Source organism: Scheffersomyces amazonensis, assembly GCF_036850825.1.
Source record: "Scheffersomyces amazonensis strain UFMG-HMD-26.3 chromosome Unknown RJT21scaffold_2, whole genome shotgun sequence".
Classification (NCBI taxonomy): Eukaryota; Fungi; Ascomycota; class Pichiomycetes; order Serinales; family Debaryomycetaceae; genus Scheffersomyces; species Scheffersomyces amazonensis.
The window spans coordinates 1,751,356-1,768,973 of record NW_027042742.1 but is presented as its reverse complement, the minus strand read 5'-3'; the positions used below and the strand labels follow the sequence as shown (position 1 = coordinate 1,768,973).

The 17,618-nt window shown below is 31.6% G+C and overlaps 5 protein-coding genes and 1 non-coding gene across 6 annotated transcripts; 3 read left to right on the top strand and 3 right to left on the bottom strand. All coding sequences in view use genetic code 12, as the record gives it.

Moving 5' to 3' along the window:
- Window positions 1–466: 466 nt before the first annotated feature.
- FLC2 (flavin adenine dinucleotide transporter) lies at window positions 467–3,355 on the top strand. Its single transcript, XM_064881270.1, has one exon. The coding sequence runs from the start codon at window positions 819–821 to the stop codon at window positions 3,216–3,218; it is 2,400 nt and encodes a 799-aa protein (XP_064739735.1). The 5' UTR covers window positions 467–818; the 3' UTR covers window positions 3,219–3,355.
- A 103-nt stretch (window positions 3,356–3,458) lies between these two features.
- On the bottom strand, window positions 3,459–5,498 carry RJT21DRAFT_82029 (uncharacterized protein; the record flags this gene model as incomplete). Its single annotated transcript, XM_064885314.1, has 4 exons — window positions 3,459–3,853; window positions 4,055–4,369; window positions 4,415–5,164; window positions 5,312–5,498. 4 exons carry the CDS (start codon window positions 5,496–5,498, stop codon window positions 3,459–3,461), a joined length of 1,647 nt encoding a protein of 548 aa, XP_064739734.1.
- Window positions 5,499–5,648: 150 nt separating this feature from the next.
- RJT21DRAFT_2349 (uncharacterized protein) lies at window positions 5,649–6,914 on the bottom strand (the record flags this gene model as incomplete). Its single annotated transcript, XM_064883830.1, has 1 exon — window positions 5,649–6,914. One exon carries the CDS (start codon window positions 6,912–6,914, stop codon window positions 5,649–5,651), a length of 1,266 nt encoding a protein of 421 aa, XP_064739733.1.
- An 828-nt stretch (window positions 6,915–7,742) lies between these two features.
- ACO1 (aconitate hydratase) lies at window positions 7,743–10,550 on the bottom strand. The gene is made up of 2 exons (XM_064882828.1): window positions 7,810–10,550; window positions 7,743–7,780 (listed from the first exon to the last, which is right to left on the bottom strand). The coding sequence occupies exon 1, from the start codon at window positions 10,395–10,397 to the stop codon at window positions 8,052–8,054; it is 2,346 nt and encodes a 781-aa protein (XP_064739732.1). The 5' UTR covers window positions 10,398–10,550; the 3' UTR covers window positions 7,743–7,780; window positions 7,810–8,051.
- On the top strand, window positions 7,744–7,845 carry RJT21DRAFT_t65. Its single transcript has one exon. It is a non-coding gene; the product is annotated as a tRNA-Lys (tRNA).
- A 1,540-nt stretch (window positions 10,551–12,090) lies between the features above and the next one.
- Window positions 12,091–16,698, top strand: RJT21DRAFT_82329 (ATP-binding cassette bilirubin transporter; the record flags this gene model as incomplete). The annotated part of the gene is made up of 2 exons (XM_064885322.1): window positions 12,091–14,673; window positions 14,758–16,698. The coding sequence occupies 2 exons, from the start codon at window positions 12,091–12,093 to the stop codon at window positions 16,696–16,698; spliced, it is 4,524 nt and encodes a 1,507-aa protein (XP_064739731.1).
- Window positions 16,699–17,618: the final 920 nt, after the last annotated feature.

Sequence of the window (17,618 nt, the reverse complement as noted above, 5' to 3'; positions counted from 1 at the left end):
CGTAAGCCCAGTTAGAGTTAGCATTAGGCGATAGAGTTAGTGTGTCAGTGTTACGTCATAAATGTACGAGAAGATCTCCTGCACACAGGACAGGACAGGACAGGGCAGGGCACCCGATTCTATTTTTATCCAAACAAACAAAATACGAATTAGAGTTAAGGGTGTACCACACGCACCGTAGCGAATGTGTAACTTATTAGTAGTAAAGTAGACAGTAGAGTGTAGATACATAGTGTATAGTATAGACATAGTATATATAGTATAGGGATAGTGTATAGAGTGTCGTAGTAGTAGTAGTAGAAGTATAGTAGTAATATCATACCACTACATAGACAGTATCATTAGTACTAAGCACAGCCTAGCCAAGTGTTTAACAACTAAATTTCTTTTGGTGTCGTGTCGTATGCCCAAATCAAAAACATCGTTTTTACTTTTTTTTATTTCTATATATTTCACTACTCGTACCCATCCAAATTGAAATTAGAAATTAGAAATTGGAAATTGGAAATCTCCGCTATCTCCTTATCTACTTAACTATACTCAGGTTATCTTAAAGTGAGTTCTCGTTCTTACGTTCATCACACTCTCGTACATATTCATTCCCACGACCAATTCATTCGTTTCCGTCCCATCTCCAGTACGAATCAAGCTTTTTTCTACCCCCTGCGTTGAGTAACAACGTACACATTTACAAAGCACTACTACCACTATCCACTAACAGTACTACTGTACAACACACTATTAAAGTACTATTATAACTGCATAACTACTAAATAACTAAAAGTACTACTCCACTACTCCACTACTCCACTACCACTATGAGGTCAATAATATTCTCAGCTGCATTGATCTATCTCATACAGCAGGTATCAGCCTTATCTTACCTTAAATCATCATCTTTATTAACTTGTATGGATAATTCTTCATTTACAGCTTCATATTTTGATGTTGAATTTTATCCTCATAATAATACAGTTTATTTTGATGTAACTGCTTTATCAAATATTAATGCTGATGTTGGAGCTTATGTTCAATTAATTGCTTATGGTATTAATGCTTTACAAAGAAATATTTCCTTTTGTGATATTGGTTATAATGAAGTATGTCCAATGACTTCGGGTCATTTAGATTTACAATCTCAATATACTGTATCTGATTCTATTGCTAGTAATATTCCTGGAGTTGCTTATAATATTCCAAATTTAGATGCCACAGTAAGAGTTCAAATTTATGATTTAACTTCGGGTGAAGTTTATGCTTGTGTTGAAGCTTCAGTTACTAATGGTAAAACAGTTCAAACTAAATATGCTGCTTGGCCAATTGCTGCTATTGCTGGTTTAGGGGTTATAACTTCTGGTGTAATTTCAGTTATTGGTCATTCTAATACAGCTGCTCATATTGCTTCAAATTCATTATCTTTATTTATTTATTTCCAATCTCTAGCTATTACTGCTATGATGGCGGTAGCAAAAGTTCCTCCAATTGCTGCTGCTTGGGCTCAAAATTTTATGTGGTCAGTTGGTATTGTTAAAGTTGGATTTATTCAAGATATTGCTAATTGGTATATTCAATCAACTGGTGGTACTCCAACTGATATTTTACAATCAACTTATTTATCAGTATCTGTTCAAAAGAAAGTTAAAAGAGCTATGGATTTTTTACAAGATATTTATACTTCAGAATTAGAAAGAGCTTATTATCCTAGTGATCATTTATCAAAACGTGCTAGTATAAGTCTTGATTCTCAAGATTTTGGTTATACTGATAGTTTAGATCCAACTTTATATACAACTGATGAAAAGGGAGATATTGGAAATAGAATTTTAATTCTTCGTGGTATTCAAAGAGTTGCTTATTTAACCGGAATTGAAATTACTGATTTCTTTATGACTTCAATTATTTTCTTATTATTTTTTGCCTTTGTAATGGTGGTTTGTTTAGGTATATTTAAAGCCGTTATTGAAATTTTAGTAAGAGCTAAATTTATGAATGAAGGTAAATTTGGTGAATATAGAAAACAATGGTCTTTAATTATTAAAGGTTCATTATACAGATTATTGGTTATTGCTTTTCCTCAAATTGGTATAATGTGTATTTGGCAATTATATACTAGAGATTCAGCTGGAGCTGTTGTTGTGGCAGTTTTCTTATTAATTTTTGCCCTTGTAGTATTATTTCAAGCAGCTGCAAGAGTTGTTATTTTTGGTAGAAGATCAGTACAAAATTTCCATAATCCAGCTTATCTTTTATTTGGAGATTCTAAATTTTTAAATAAATTTGGTTTCCTTTATGTTCAATTTAGAGCTGATCGTTATTATTTCATTATTTTAAGTTTGATTTATATCTTATTAAAATCATTATTTGTGGCTGTTTTACAAACTCATGGTACAATTCAATCAGTCATTGTTTTTGTTATTGAATTAATTTATTGTATTATTGTTTGTGTTATTAGACCATTTATGGATAAAAGAACAAATGTATTTAATATTGCTGTTTCAGTCATTAATACTATTAATGCTTTATTCTTTATGTTCTTTTCTTATATCTTTAAACAACCTCATATTGTTGGATCTGTTATGGGAGTTGTATATTTTGTTTTAAATGCTGTATTTGCATTATTCTTATTAATCTTTACCATTGTTACATGTATATTGGCCTTAGTTTATAAGAATCCAGATACAAGATATAAACCAATGAAAGATGATAGAGTTTCATTTTTACCAAGATCAGAAAATAAAGCTGGTGAAGGTACTGGTAATGATGAAGATTTAGAATTAATGGCTCTTGGTGCTACAGCAATGAAAGGTCATGAACAAGGTGGTGTATTAGATGATCATATTGCTGGTAAACCTTATGAAGAAGAATCAACTTATGATGATGAAGAAGATAGATATAGAAGACCAAATATTTTTGGTGATGATTCTCAATCAAATACTACCAATTCAAAATCAAATTCAAACTTTAATTTTGCCGGATCAAATGGTAATTCTCATAATAATAATGAATCTGATTCTGCTAGAAATTCATATTATTTTGATAATGCCGAACCAACTCAACCAAATTCAACTATAGCTGGTGGTAGCTCTTTACCCACCGGATTTAACGCGGCTTATAATCCAAGACATTATACTCCATCTAATCCTTATGGAGGTTCAACTTCCTACAGTAACACTCAAAGTTATGAAGGTCATAATGATAGTCGTGTAAATTTCATATGATTTGGATTAAACCATAATGGTTTTAAATAAAAAATTCAGTTCATTATTTCTGCTTTTTATTCAATATGTTTTATTATACTTATTTTTATTACTGATTTTACAAATTCTTTATTATTATTATTATTATTATTATTATTGCTATTTCTATTATATATCACTGATTATTTAAAGATTCATATATATTTAAAATTAAATGCATATAAATAAGCAACGTTACAGTATTTGTTTTTACTTTTAGTTTTATTGATTATGACAGAATTTGGGCTTTCCAAATATACTATAATGGAAAATATTATACCAGGTAATCTTTTGACAATCTTCATCATCACTATAGATTGAATCTCTTTTATCAAATGTCCTCTTTAAACTTGAACCTTGTGTTGCATTTACTTTAGTATCATTAATTGGATCATCTTGAATATCAAATATTACTTGACTAAATCTTTTACTTCTTGGTGAGGTTATAATTCTCTCCTGAAGTCTAATTAATGATAATGGTAATACAAATCCTCCTTCAATATGCTTATGTTTTAAATTATCTTGTTCAATTTGGAAAAAGGTACTTCTTTTACTGATATATTCATTATTAGGATCATTAGCATATTTATGAAGTTCTTCATGTTCATGTTCAATTTCTTGTTCTTCTTCTGGTACAGAGTTCTCTTCTTCATCATTAATGGATTGTTCTTCATAATAATCATTGTCTTGATCAGAATATCCAGTGTCACTATCTTGTTGTTGAATCTTCTCAAACAAATGAGGTTTAAACTTATACTTATTAAACTTATCAGTAACTTTTTGCTTTATCTTATTTTCCAAATTACTCTTCTTTTCACCTAATACCATTTTTGTTAAATCTAATTCATCCTTTAGATTATCCTTTTTTGATTCTAATTTCCCCTTAAGCAAATTCTTTTTATCTTTTAACTTATATGGAATCTCATCAATCTTATCAACGGCTAAGTCTAACTTATTATCAATCCTTTCATCAAGTCGTTCAAATACTGGCTTAGGATCATTTGATAATTCATAAGTAACATCATTCACATGATGAGCAACATTTGATAACCTATTATGTATTTGTCTAATAGCTTGACTTTCAACTTCAGTATTCAGACCTTCTGTAGTTTCAACTTCTCTCTTCTTAAGAGCTTCAGAACCTGAAAGTTTCTTTAAATGTTTAGATGCTTTATCACTGATGAATTTACTAATATCATAAAAGGCTGGAAATACATGCAAAGTTTTATTGTCTTTAATCTTTAAACAGTAACTTTCATCCAATGACTCAACATTAGTAGTACAGAATACAGATTTAATCAAACTTTCATAGTTTACTGCTGTTATCCATTCTCGAGCAAAAGTATCAAAAAATGTTGAAAAACTAGTCAACTGACCATTTATTGGTAAATAATTCCTAATATTCATAATAGTGTTTAATCCTTCATTACTAGCGGCACCATTAAACATAAAAACCAATAATGGTTTTCCTTCATTAATACACTTTCTAAAGAGAGGCAATTTCTCCGTTTCAATCTTTAATATAGTTTTGGAATATATGGAATTGAAATCTAATTGATTGTAGTCATCTAAATGCTTTTCAAGGTAAGACTTTGGAATAACTAAATAATAATCAATTAAACTTAAATAAGAAGGTAAACTAAATGGTGGTGATTTATCAATAAAATTGGCAAAATTATTCTTTAGCTTTTTGGGAATACTTAAGGGATCACTGGTATTGAAAAGGAACAAATTCTTACTTTCTTTTGGAATTAATAAATTATTATGAATCAAATCTTTTCCAATTGAAAAATTGTAGAAATAACCATCGTCAACCAACTTTTGAAACCCGATTTTTTGGAAGATTTTGGAGTTGAGTAAATCTTTGGCAAGAATAAGTAATTCATCTTGATTTTGTGATAGTGGATGTTGTTTTTCATTTGACCCGCCTTCAACTCCCTCTTCGTTTTGTTGATCTTCTTGGGAATCAATTATAGATTCAGCATTCTTATTTTCAATATCAACTTGTTCGTTTTCAGTTGAAGGTTCAATTGGTAATTCAATATCCTGTTCTTCTACTGGTGACTCAATGATACTTCTCTCATTTTTCAAAGGATCCATTAATAATTTGAGCTCAGACTCTAATCGACGTTTAGTATCCCTTAATCCCTGAATAGTCAATTTTAACGCTGCTCCCGTAAGCTCGAATTGGGATTGCTTTATAACAAGACTATTAACCCCCAAAGTTAAACATGTTATTAATATTATATTCTTTAAAAGCATTATTAGTGGTTAGTTGTTAGATATACTACGACTTTAAATAATAGCTGAAAGAGAAGTTAGTGGATGGAGCATAATGTATTTTATATTTGTTTACCGCCTGGGTAGTGCATCAATAAAATATTTTGCACCCAAAAAATGAAGTATGCAAATCTAGAACGTATATACCAAAATCTTGTTTTTACTTTTATGCTGTTCTCTTTCTTCTTCTGATTGGAGTTCATACATTTCACCCTTTTCATTAAGATAATATTCCTTTAGTTGTTCTTTTTCTTGTTCTTCTTCTTTCTTATTTTCTTGGATTAATGTTTCTTGGGAATTTCTTTTATTGTATTCTCTACTTATACCTTTATTACTGAAATCAAAATTAATATCATCAAGTAAATTTAGACGAGAAATGTATAAAGTAGTAAAAAATACTATCAAGTTTATTAACCATGAGAATGTAGAAGTTATTATGAAGGCAGAACATGCTTGTCTCAAGTTGCAAATATATTGGAATTCACAGTTTTTCTTTGGTATGATATAGGATATAATCATTATGAATGAAACTAATTTTAATAGGAATGCAACCAGGCAATAAAAACTTCCATTTCTCTTTTCAAAATTAATGATATTAGCCATGAACATAAAACAAACAATTATTGATAATATTCCATCAGCTATAAAGTATCTATAAATCCCTGCGGATACACGATGATCTAAATTTGATAATACTGAAGCTAAAACTATAACCACAATCTCAAAGATCATTTCAAGGAGGTATAATAATGCATTTGCCGTTATAGAAACATCTTCATGTTGATATTTCGGTATTCCGAGCTCGCTCCCAGGGAAGGTATATAAAGGATGATTCATTACTCTATGAACTAAATCCTCTCCTAGTTGTTTTCTCTTGGTATCTATACTTCGAATATCATCTACTTCAGTAGACTGTATTAACTCATCTCTATCTGTGGTTGCTCTTCTGGATAAGTTCATGAAATCTTTAGGTTCGACTTCTGGTGGTAAATCATTTGCATAATTTGCTCTTTCATATGGAACACTCATAAAAACTGAAGGAGGATAAGGTACAAAAGATTTGGTTGATTTGGATCTTTGCATTAGTCTGTCATCCTTTGGAGGTAGAGATGGTCTTGTCCGGGGATTATTTATGTCAGGATATTCTTCAGCTATCTCCAAAAGTGTCCTTTGAGGTGCTACTTGTGATTGGGGTGGATAATATGCTCGTTTAGTAGATCCTGGTCTATCATAATAATTCATTATTGAGTCTAAAGTAATATCACTCTCTTTATCTTCTTCTAAGGATGTTGGGGTAGTATTCCTTGACCTATTCCTAGTAACTTGTTCAAAATCAAAACGTGATAAGTCACTAACTATTCTAGTATCATCTTCACCATAGGGTCGAAAACTCAGCATATTATACCAGATAAAAATAATTAAATTTAGATTATAGAAGATTAAGGCTAGTACTGAAGTAAGATGGCTGGTTGATGGGCCTTTCTGGCTCATAAATCTCTTGCCAAATCCTAATGCAAATGATATAAAAAGATGTGTGCTATCATTTCCTAATTAGGCAAAATGTAAATAAACTTTGCTAAGAAAATATGTCAGTGCGCAACCAGTTGCGAAATTTATAAAACGAGTTATATAACTTAACTCATATTATGCTGGTGAAGTAGGCTTATGAAAGCTATTAATTAAGGTGAGTCTGTATTCAAGAGTATTTGTAATTTAAAGGCATTAACTGAGGTATGGTCTAAATTTAAATTTTTTGTAGTTGTTCAGTATTAGAGGTAACGTGGGGCTACTAATAATGTATTTCTATCTAGGAGTATTTAGTTATCGTGCTTATTAACTTTATTTCAGCTTATTCAAATAAAGAAGTGATACTATATGAGCAATTGAAGTACCAAAAGATACTTCTGATATTCTTAATAATTTAAACATTCTACTAATCTTCAGAGTCATTATGATAAACATATTTCTAAAATATTTTCCAATTTTGTAGAATATTGCCTTATAAATATTTGAAAACAAAATAAGTCTACAACACATAATTAACTTTCATAATAGTAGATTAAACCAAATATTAACCATTGAATCTTCTAAATAGGAATATTAGCCAATGATTCACCAATTATTGTAATAATTTATAATTTTGGTCATTGGGCACGACTAAAAACGTGATATAGCACGTGATATTTATTCTCTGCCAGAAAACTAGGCATTTTTTTGGCAAAAATTAGCCTGGCTAGCTCAATGGCTAGAGCGTTTGACTTTTAAGATGAAGGTAAACTTCTATACTTAAGGTATCAAAAGGTTGCGGGTTCGACCCCCGCGTCGGGCTTATTTCTTTTTTTTTCAACTCTTGCTATAACAAATTTTTAAATAATTAATATATTGTATCATGAATATATATTGGATGCAGATAAACTATATCATAAAAAAATTAATTGTTAATAATAATGAATTTAAAGAATATAAATAATAAACATCAATTAAATTAAATAAGAGAGTGAGTGATTAATAGAAAGTATAATTAAATATTTTAACTTACTTACTTTCAGCAGCAACGGCGGCCATCTTGTTTAAAGCAGAACCGTATTTGAACCATTCAATTTGTTCACTGTTGTAAGTGTGAGATAATTCAGTTTCCCAAACTTCACCATTCTTTGGGTGAACTCTTAAAGTAACATTCTTACCTGGAGCTAAAGTAGTTAAACCGAGTAAATCAACTTCATCTTCTGGGTTAATCTTATCATAATCAGCAACATTAACAAAGTTTAATGGTAATAAACCTTGTTTCTTTAAGTTAGTTTCATGAATACGAGCAAATGATTTAGTAATGATAGCAAAACCACCTAAGAATCTTGGTTCTAAAGCAGCATGTTCTCTGGAAGAACCTTCACCAAAGTTTTCATCACCAATGACAACCCATTTGTAACCAGCATCTCTGTAAGCAGCAGCAGTGTTTGGAACACCATCATATTTACCAGTGTAAAGATTCTTAACATTGTTAGCTTCACCATTTTCAGCATTGATAGCACCAATCATATAGTTATTAGAAATGTTTTCTAAATGACCACGGTATTTTAACCATGGACCAGCCATTGAAATATGATCAGTAGTGGTCTTACCAACAGCTTTAATTAAGATTGGTAATTTTTCAGCATCTTTACCATCCCATGGTTTGAATGGAGTTAATTTTTGTAATCTATCAGAGGTTGGTTCAATGACAACTTCAACACTAGCTCTATCAACTGGTGGAGCTTGGTAAGTGTTTTCACCAGCATCATAACCATTTGGTGGTAAACCAACACCGACTGGTTCACTTAATTTAAATTCTTTACCATTAACATCCTTTAAGGTATCAGTGATTGGGTTGAAAGCTAAAGTACCAGCAATGGCATAAGCAGTGGTCATTTCTGGAGAAGCAACAAAAGCATGAGTAGCTGGGTTACCATCATTTCTAGAAGTGAAATTTCTGTTGAAAGATGAAACAATGGTGTTCTTGTCACCCTTTTTAATATCTTGTCTATCCCATTGACCGATACATGGACCACAAGCATTAGCCATGACAATACCACCGAAATCTTCGAAAGTCTTTAATTGACCATCTCTTTCAATAGTGGCTCTAACTTGTTCAGAACCTGGAGAAACAGTATAAATGGATTTAGCCTTTAAACCATGAGCAGCAGCATCCTTAATAATAGAAGCAGCTCTGGTCATATCTTCATAAGAAGAGTTGGTACAAGAACCAATTAAACCAACCTTAACTTCTAATGGCCAATCATTAGCAATGGCAGTTTCTTTCATTTTAGAAACTGGAGTAGCTAAATCTGGAGTGAATGGACCATTAATGTGAGGTTCTAAAGTATTTAAATCAATTTCAATAACTTGATCGTATTCAGCACCTTCATCAGCAGATAAGAAATCCTTTTTATACAAGTTAGCAAATTCACCAATTTGAGATCTACCAGTGGCATTTAAGTAATCAACCATAGAGTTATTGAAAGGGAAAACAGAAGTAGTAGCACCAATTTCAGCACCCATATTACAAATAGTACCCATACCAGTACAAGAGAAAGTTTCAACACCAGGACCGAAATATTCAACAATGGCACCAGTACCACCTTTAACAGTTGTAATACCAGCTAATTTCAAGATAATATCCTTTGGAGAAGTCCAACCAGACATTTTACCAGTTAATTTAACCCCAATAATCTTTGGAGCTTTTAATTCCCAAGGTAAACCAGCCATAACATCAACAGCATCAGCACCACCGACACCAATGGCTAATTGACCTAAACCACCAGCATTTGGAGTATGAGAATCAGTACCAATCAATAAAGCACCTGGGAAAGCGTAATTTTCTAAAACAATTTGATGAATAATACCTGAACCTGGTTTCCAGAAACCTAAATTATATTTAGCACAAGCAGAAGCTAAGAAATCATAAACTTCTTTATTTAAATCAATGGCTCTAGCTAAATCCTTTTTACCACCAACTTGAGCTTGAATTAAATGATCACAATGAACAGTTGAAGGAGTTTGAACTTGATCAATACCAGCAGACATAAATTGTAAAATAGCCATTTGAGCAGTAGCATCTTGACAAGCAACTCTATCAGGTCTTAATTTTAAATAAGAGACACCTCTTTCAATATCTTGACCATGAGGATCATTTAAATGACCATATAATAACTTTTCAGCATAAGTTAAAGGTCTATTTAATCTTGATTTAACAATTTCAACATTTTCTAAATGTTTTTTATAGTTAATAAAAGAATGAGTTTCTAATAAATTTTGATTAACTTGAGAATCTCTGGTTAAAGCAGCAGTAGCTAAACCACGAATAGATTTTGGAGCTCTAAGAGCAGTTCTAGATGCTGATAACATTGCCAACAATACAATTGCAATTGAATCTACAATCTAAAAGAATAAAATTAAGAATAAGAATAAGAGATCAAAATTCTTTTCACCCAATAGTATTCCAACGAAAAAACAGCAAACGACACTCCTTAAATCAAGCAAGTCTCACTGTGACAATCGATGGCTGAGAGGAAAAAAAATGTCGATGAGAGAAGCTCGGGAGTGTGCGACATTTCGGGGAGTGTATACAACTTAGCCAATGGTATCGGTCATAGATGTAATAAGTTTTAGAGGGCCCCCGCTAAAGTTTGTTTTTTATAGAGGGTTTTAAGAGAATTATTATTTAATAAAATAAGGAATGATATTATGGGGATAAGTAGAAATATTGGTTATAGTATGAGTGAAAAATTTTGTAAGGTTATTAGTACAATTATTCATTATTGTTAACTAATCATTATCATTGATCTAGTGTGTTGATATGGTTCAAGCGGTCTGTCAAATTGTTGTCGGGTCTATTGTGCAGGAGGAGACATTGGCCGACATTTCTTGGCCTGCACACTGGTCCGCGGTTTCTCCAGGTTTTTTCAACTCCGAAGTTTTTCCATGATTTTATTAAGTGCTTTACGTCGCATTTTATTGGTTCCCGCGCTTCGGATCCGGTGTGCGGCATAATCATTTCACAAAGTAATAACCATTGATCGGCTACTGAAATTTTATTATGTAACTATAGTAGTCACTATCGTCGTGTCATAGTAAAGTAATAGTAATGGTGCCATGAAAAGTAATGGTGTCATGGTAGTTTATGATGTTTATGATGTTTATGTTTATAATTATCATCGTAATACTATTATACTATTGTAGAACTATTAATACTATTATAGTATTTTTGTTAGCCCCCCTCTTTTTAATTCCGTTCTTATGTTAAAATCAACACATACATTTACATTAACCGAATGAAAAATTTTTCATTCTAATAGGTATTGTGTCGTTGTTGTTACCGAGCGATCATTTTGCATCCATTTCATAGTTAACCAGTTCTTGCCGGGACTCATGTGTATTCGGTTCCTGTTTATAATGTAGTACAGTACTTTTCCGCCACTAGGCAAAATACTCTGATATTTATATTATTCATTAAAAATACTTTCAACTCAATGTTTACAAATGCACTAAAATTAGTCAATTATTATTATATATGTATATTCAGTTGACATGGCTTATATTAAAGTCAATTGACGTAACATATCATTAACCTCCTATTCTCATTTGATGGATATTACTGTATTTATATAAATTGACCAAAGCCTTGTTCAATTTCATCTACTACGAATTACGTCTACGGGAAACACTTCCCATAACTCATTATACAATAACTCGAATGCCTTGAGTCGTGTACTATGAATAGGAATTATCAGATTACTGGATATTGTGAGTCAGGGCTGAGCTTATCTTCTCTTTGGTCTTCTCACTGTACGGCACGAGCTAGTAAAGCCTGTATCTAATAACCCTTAGAAAAAGCCAAATATTTACAGCCAAAGAACTAATTGGAAATGAATAATTGAATATTTATATAACTTGTAGTTATACCAGTAGTCTTTACTTAATGAATTAATTAATCAAACAATTAATCAATTATATCAAGTAATTGAAAATTATTAGAAGAGTTTATTTCTTGATCGCCTAATGCCTTTGCAACGATAATATTAATTAATCAATATCTATCATGCCAGCTTATCCAGAACTTATATGTGGTGCAAGTGCAATCTTTCACCCTTTGGCACCAAATTATGAAAATGCCTTTAATCCTTGTTTCTTAACTTGGATATTTACTGCCTTTTCACTTGTTAGTATTTTAATTGGTTCAATAGCTTTAATTAATACAGTTAATCATAATATTCGTTATGGTTCATTTTCTCCTAAATTTACAGGATTAAATCATTACATACGAGTCAATTCAGTAGCTTTACATGGATTATTATTTATTGTACTTTCTTCGTATGTAAGTATTCATGAAAGATTGGCTGATACAAAGATTTTGGCCTTTAGTTTATTATCAATTGCTTTGCTTGGAATTGTATTACCTTTACATTTCATAGAAACAAGTTATAGACCAATTCCTTTTGATTTCCTTTTATTATTCTGGCCAATCTTCTTGGTTCTTCAAGCATTATTATTCTTTCAAGATAATTTCACTGCATGGAAACTTGTTAAACTGGTTGAACATTCTTCAACAATTTTTGCCATTGAAACATTCCTTCTTTTCAATACAGTTTCAATTTTCCTCATGGAAAATTCACAAGAATTTTGGAAACCAAATAAAGAATTATTATTCCAATTTACTAAGGAAGGTAAGTTTAAGGAATTAGCTAAACATAATGTCATTGAAAAAATTACTTTCACTTGGATGAATCCTTTAATCATGAGTACTTATGAAAAACAATACTTAGATGAAACTGAATTACCAGATATTCCAGCTAATGTATCAACGGTTGCAAATACAGAAAATCTCAGTAAATATTGGAATCCGTATGATAATTCAAGTTTACCTAAGGCTATATTTAAAGCATTTGGCCTCCCTTGTTTTATTGCAATTTGCTATGAATTTATGGGAAAATTATTAAACTTTGTAAGTCCCCAATTGCTTAGACTTTTCATTAAATTTTTTGATGATAAGCAAGCTCCTCTATTACAAGGAGTTTTAATTTCCATCGCAATGTTTTTTGTCACTGCTTTACAAACATCATTATCAAACGAATACTTATTAAGAGCTTTGGTTGTTGGTTTAGGTTGTAGATCTTCACTTACGTCATTAATTTATCAAAAATCTTTGAAATTATCAGCAGAATCAAAATTGAAAACTAGTTCAGGTGATATAATAAATTTAATGTCTGTTGATGTTAATAGAATTCAAAATGTTACTCAAAATTTAAGTATCATATTTTTGGCTCCACTTGATATCATTTTATGTATTGCTTCATTATGGCCATTATTAGGAAAATCAGTTATTTCAGGAATTGTTATCATGTTCTTATTAGTACCTTTCAATTCAATAATTGTTAGATACCTGAGAAAATTAAATAAGCATCAAATGAAATTAAAAGATAATCGTTCAAGAATCGTTAATGAAATTTTATCATCCATTAAATCAATTAAATTATATGCTTGGGAAAAACCAATGTTAGCAAAATTAAGTGCTTCTAGAAACGGTAAAGAATTAAAAAATTTAGCTAAAATTAGAACTGTTGGTCAATTTGGTGTCTTTATTTGGAATTTAATTCCATTTTTAGTAGCATTTTCATCATTCGCAACTTTTGCTTTAACAAGTAAGGTTCCTTTGACTTCAGATATAGTGTTTCCAGCTTTAGCTTTAATTAACCTTTTATCAGGCCCATTATTAGAATTGCCAATGATTATCACTTCTATGATTGAGGCATCTGTGGCACTTGGTAGAATTTCAACGTATTTAAGGTGTTCAGAAGTTGATAATACTTTTATAAATCATAATGTAAATGGTGGTGACGCTGAGGATAATAATGCCATAACAATCAATAATAGTTCCTTTTTGTGGTCAAAACCCAAATACAACGATAATGAAGAAGAAGCTGTCGAGTCCTTTAATTATTCCCTTAAGAATATCAATTATTCTGTTGAGAAAGGTACATTATCAAGTGTTGTAGGAAGAGTTGGAAGTGGAAAATCATCATTTCTTTATGGATTATTAGGTCAATTGGTTGTGACAAAAGGAAATGGAGAGTCTGATCCTTTTGTTAATATCAATGGTAATATCGCTTATTGTGCTCAATCACCCTGGATCATGAATTCTTCGTTTAAGGAGAACATTATTTTTGGCCATAAATACGATGAAGACTTTTATCAAAAGACCATTGAAGCTTGTCAATTATTGCCTGATTTGAAGGTATTACCGGATGGAGATGATACTCAAGTTGGAGAGAAAGGTATCTCTTTATCAGGGGGTCAAAAGGCTAGATTAGCTTTAGCAAGAGCCGTATATGCTAGAGCCGATATTTATCTATTAGATGATGTATTAAGTGCTGTGGATTCTCACGTTGGTAAGAAGCTTTTAACACAAGTTCTCAGCAGAGAGACTGGATTATTGGCTAGTAAAACTATTATACTTAGTACGAATTCTATTTCTGCCTTAAATTATTCTGATAAAATTACCTTGATAGCTAAGGGTGAAATAATTGAAGAAAGTACCTTTGATGATATTAATTTACAACATCATCCAAAATTATTTGAGTTGATTTCTGAATTCGGTAGGAGTGATGTATCTAAAACTCCTTCAGTTAGAGAAGAAGTTGCTAGTACAATCATAACAATAGATCAACCAGAAGTAAATTCCATAATTGATCCTGCAGTACTTGAAGAGGATAACGTTCAAGATTTGACTCCTGAGGTAACCAATACATACAAGACATTAAGAAGAGCAAGTATAGCAACTTTATCTTACGATCCACTGAAAAAATTAGTGGCTGATTTGAGAAGTGGCCAAATAAGAGAAACCAGTGAGAAGGGTAAAGTCAAATGGTCGGTGTACATTGAGTATGCCAAAGCATGTTCTTTACTTGGTGTATCTATTTGGTTCACATTATTGATTTTAGCATCTTGTGTGTCTATTGGTGGTAATTACTGGTTAAAGCATTGGACTGAACAGAACAGCACTGACCCTGCCAAAGCAAATGTTTGGAAATTCATAACTGTTTATGCTCTTCTTGGATTTGGTGCTAGTTTTACAAGCATCATTCGAGGAATGGTAATGATGCTTTGGCTAGGATTGAATGCTTCACGAAAAATTCATGATAAGATGGCTGCGAGAGTCTTAAGAGCACCAATGGTCTTCTTTGATAGAACTCCAGTTGGGAGAATCATGAATAGATTTACTAATGATATTAACCTGATAGATGATTCTATTCCAGGGTCGTTGCAAGGTTTTGTTGCTCAAATGATGAATACTCTTATTACTTTTGGAGTAGTTGGTTACATTATGCCATTCTTTATTTTGGTTATATGTTTGTTATCCACCATTTATTGGTATTATGAATTATTTTATGTTTCATTATCAAGAGAATTAAAAAGATTAATTTCTATTTCTAGATCACCAATTTATGGCCATTTAGGTGAAACTTTAAATGGTATTGATACAATCCGTGCCTACAAGCAATTCGATAGATTTGATCATATAAATAATGCTAACGTTGATTTCAACCTTAGATCTGCCTATTTATTGAGATCTATTCATAGATGGTTAATGTCGAGACTACAAGTAATTGGTTCAATCGGGTCTTTTTGTGCATCATTATTGGCTATTTATACAGTCACGACTGCCTCACCATTGACTTCATCAATGGCAGGATTTGTTATGACTTATGCTTTACAAGTCACTAATTCTTTGAGATTAGTAGTCAGAATGTCAGCCGAAGTTGAAACCAATGTAGTTTCTGTTGAAAGATGCTTAGAGTACACTGCCTTACCAGTCGAAAAAGGTGAAGATGATGATTTTGACGAGAGCACATTTGTCAAGCCACCTTTACACTGGCCCGCTGATGGAGAAATAATCTTTGATAACTATTCTACTAGATATCGTGAAAACCTTGATTTGGTATTAAAGAATATTTCTTTACGTATCAAATCAGGTGAACATATAGGTGCGGTAGGTAGAACTGGTGCAGGGAAAAGTTCATTAGCATTATCGGTATTTAGAATTATCGAGCCTGCAGATGGACATATTGAAATTGATGGTATTAACACTAGTAGTTTGAAATTGTATGACTTAAGACATAATTTGAGTATCATTCCACAAGATTCACAATTGTTGGAAGGTACCATTAGACAGAATTTAGATCCATTCAACTACTACACTGATGGCGAAGTTTGGAGAGCATTAGAATTAGCACACTTGAAAGATCACATTGAGAACTTAGAAGATAAGAACAACGAGATGGAAGAAGGAGCATCTAAATTAGAATACAAAGTTCACGAAGGAGGATTAAATTTCTCGTCGGGACAAAGACAATTGATGTCGTTAGCCAGAGTATTATTGAAAATGAACGAATCACAAGTATTGGTATTAGACGAAGCTACTGCAGCTGTGGATGTTCAGACTGATAAGATCATTCAAGAAACGATTAGATCCGAGTTCAAGAACAAGACCATCATTACTATTGCACACAGATTAGACACTGTGATGGATAGTGATAAGATTATTAGTTTAGATCATGGAGAAGTTAAGGAATTTGATTCACCTCAAAACTTACTCAATAAGCAAGATGGTATATTTTATAGTTTATGTAAACAAGGTGGATACATTTAGGACTCCTTGAATCTGAATACACAGTCTAAGTTAAATTTATTTGTGTAAAATATTCTGTGATGTAATTCATAGCTCTCTTAACTGAAGAATAACCAGTTAGACATTTAATTCTCTTGGATCATTCGTTACTCAAACTAAGTTACCCTAATTATGCATATAGCATTACAGCCTAGTTAGTAGTTGTCTAAATACTTTGGATGTAGTAAATATCGAAAAAGGAATGAGAGATTTCGAAGGTTTCTCATTGGATAACTAGCCTGATCTTATTTATAGAAATATATAAGTTTGATTTATTTTAATTTATGAAGGGAAATACTGCATTGGAAGGTTTGATCTGTCTAAATAAAATCAGTTCTTATCAAATCAATAGAGAAACCTTGGAAATCCCAACCAAGAGAATTCAATAAATATTAACATATATTATCTACCATCATTAGATTAATAGGTAAAGGAAGGTAAAAACAGACTATATTACATATCTATTATTTCTTGAAGTTTTGTTTGCGCGGTTTTTACATTCGAAAAGTGATAGATCTTTTTTTCCCCGTAGCAGTATATGTATTCTCACTAGATATAAAATTATAGAGGAATAAATACTTGCAAAATTTTTGAGAGAAACTAGTAACTAGTGAAAACTCTCATTGAGATACTCTTATTGGACATAGTATGTAGATAATAAAGTAGATAGATTTATAAGGATGAAGACAAATATGATACCCAATTTTTAATAAGTGGAAGAGTTAATGGATCGAGCACATTACCCTCCTTATGCGCTAGCGATCGTGGACTGTACAATTGGTGGATGATGTGTAGGTATCGATTTAGCAAGAGAAGCTGTGTAATATTAAGGTTGTAGTTAGCGATGATAGTAATCCATTCTTGAGGGAGGGAAATATGTAGCTTCTGCCATACTACTTTGC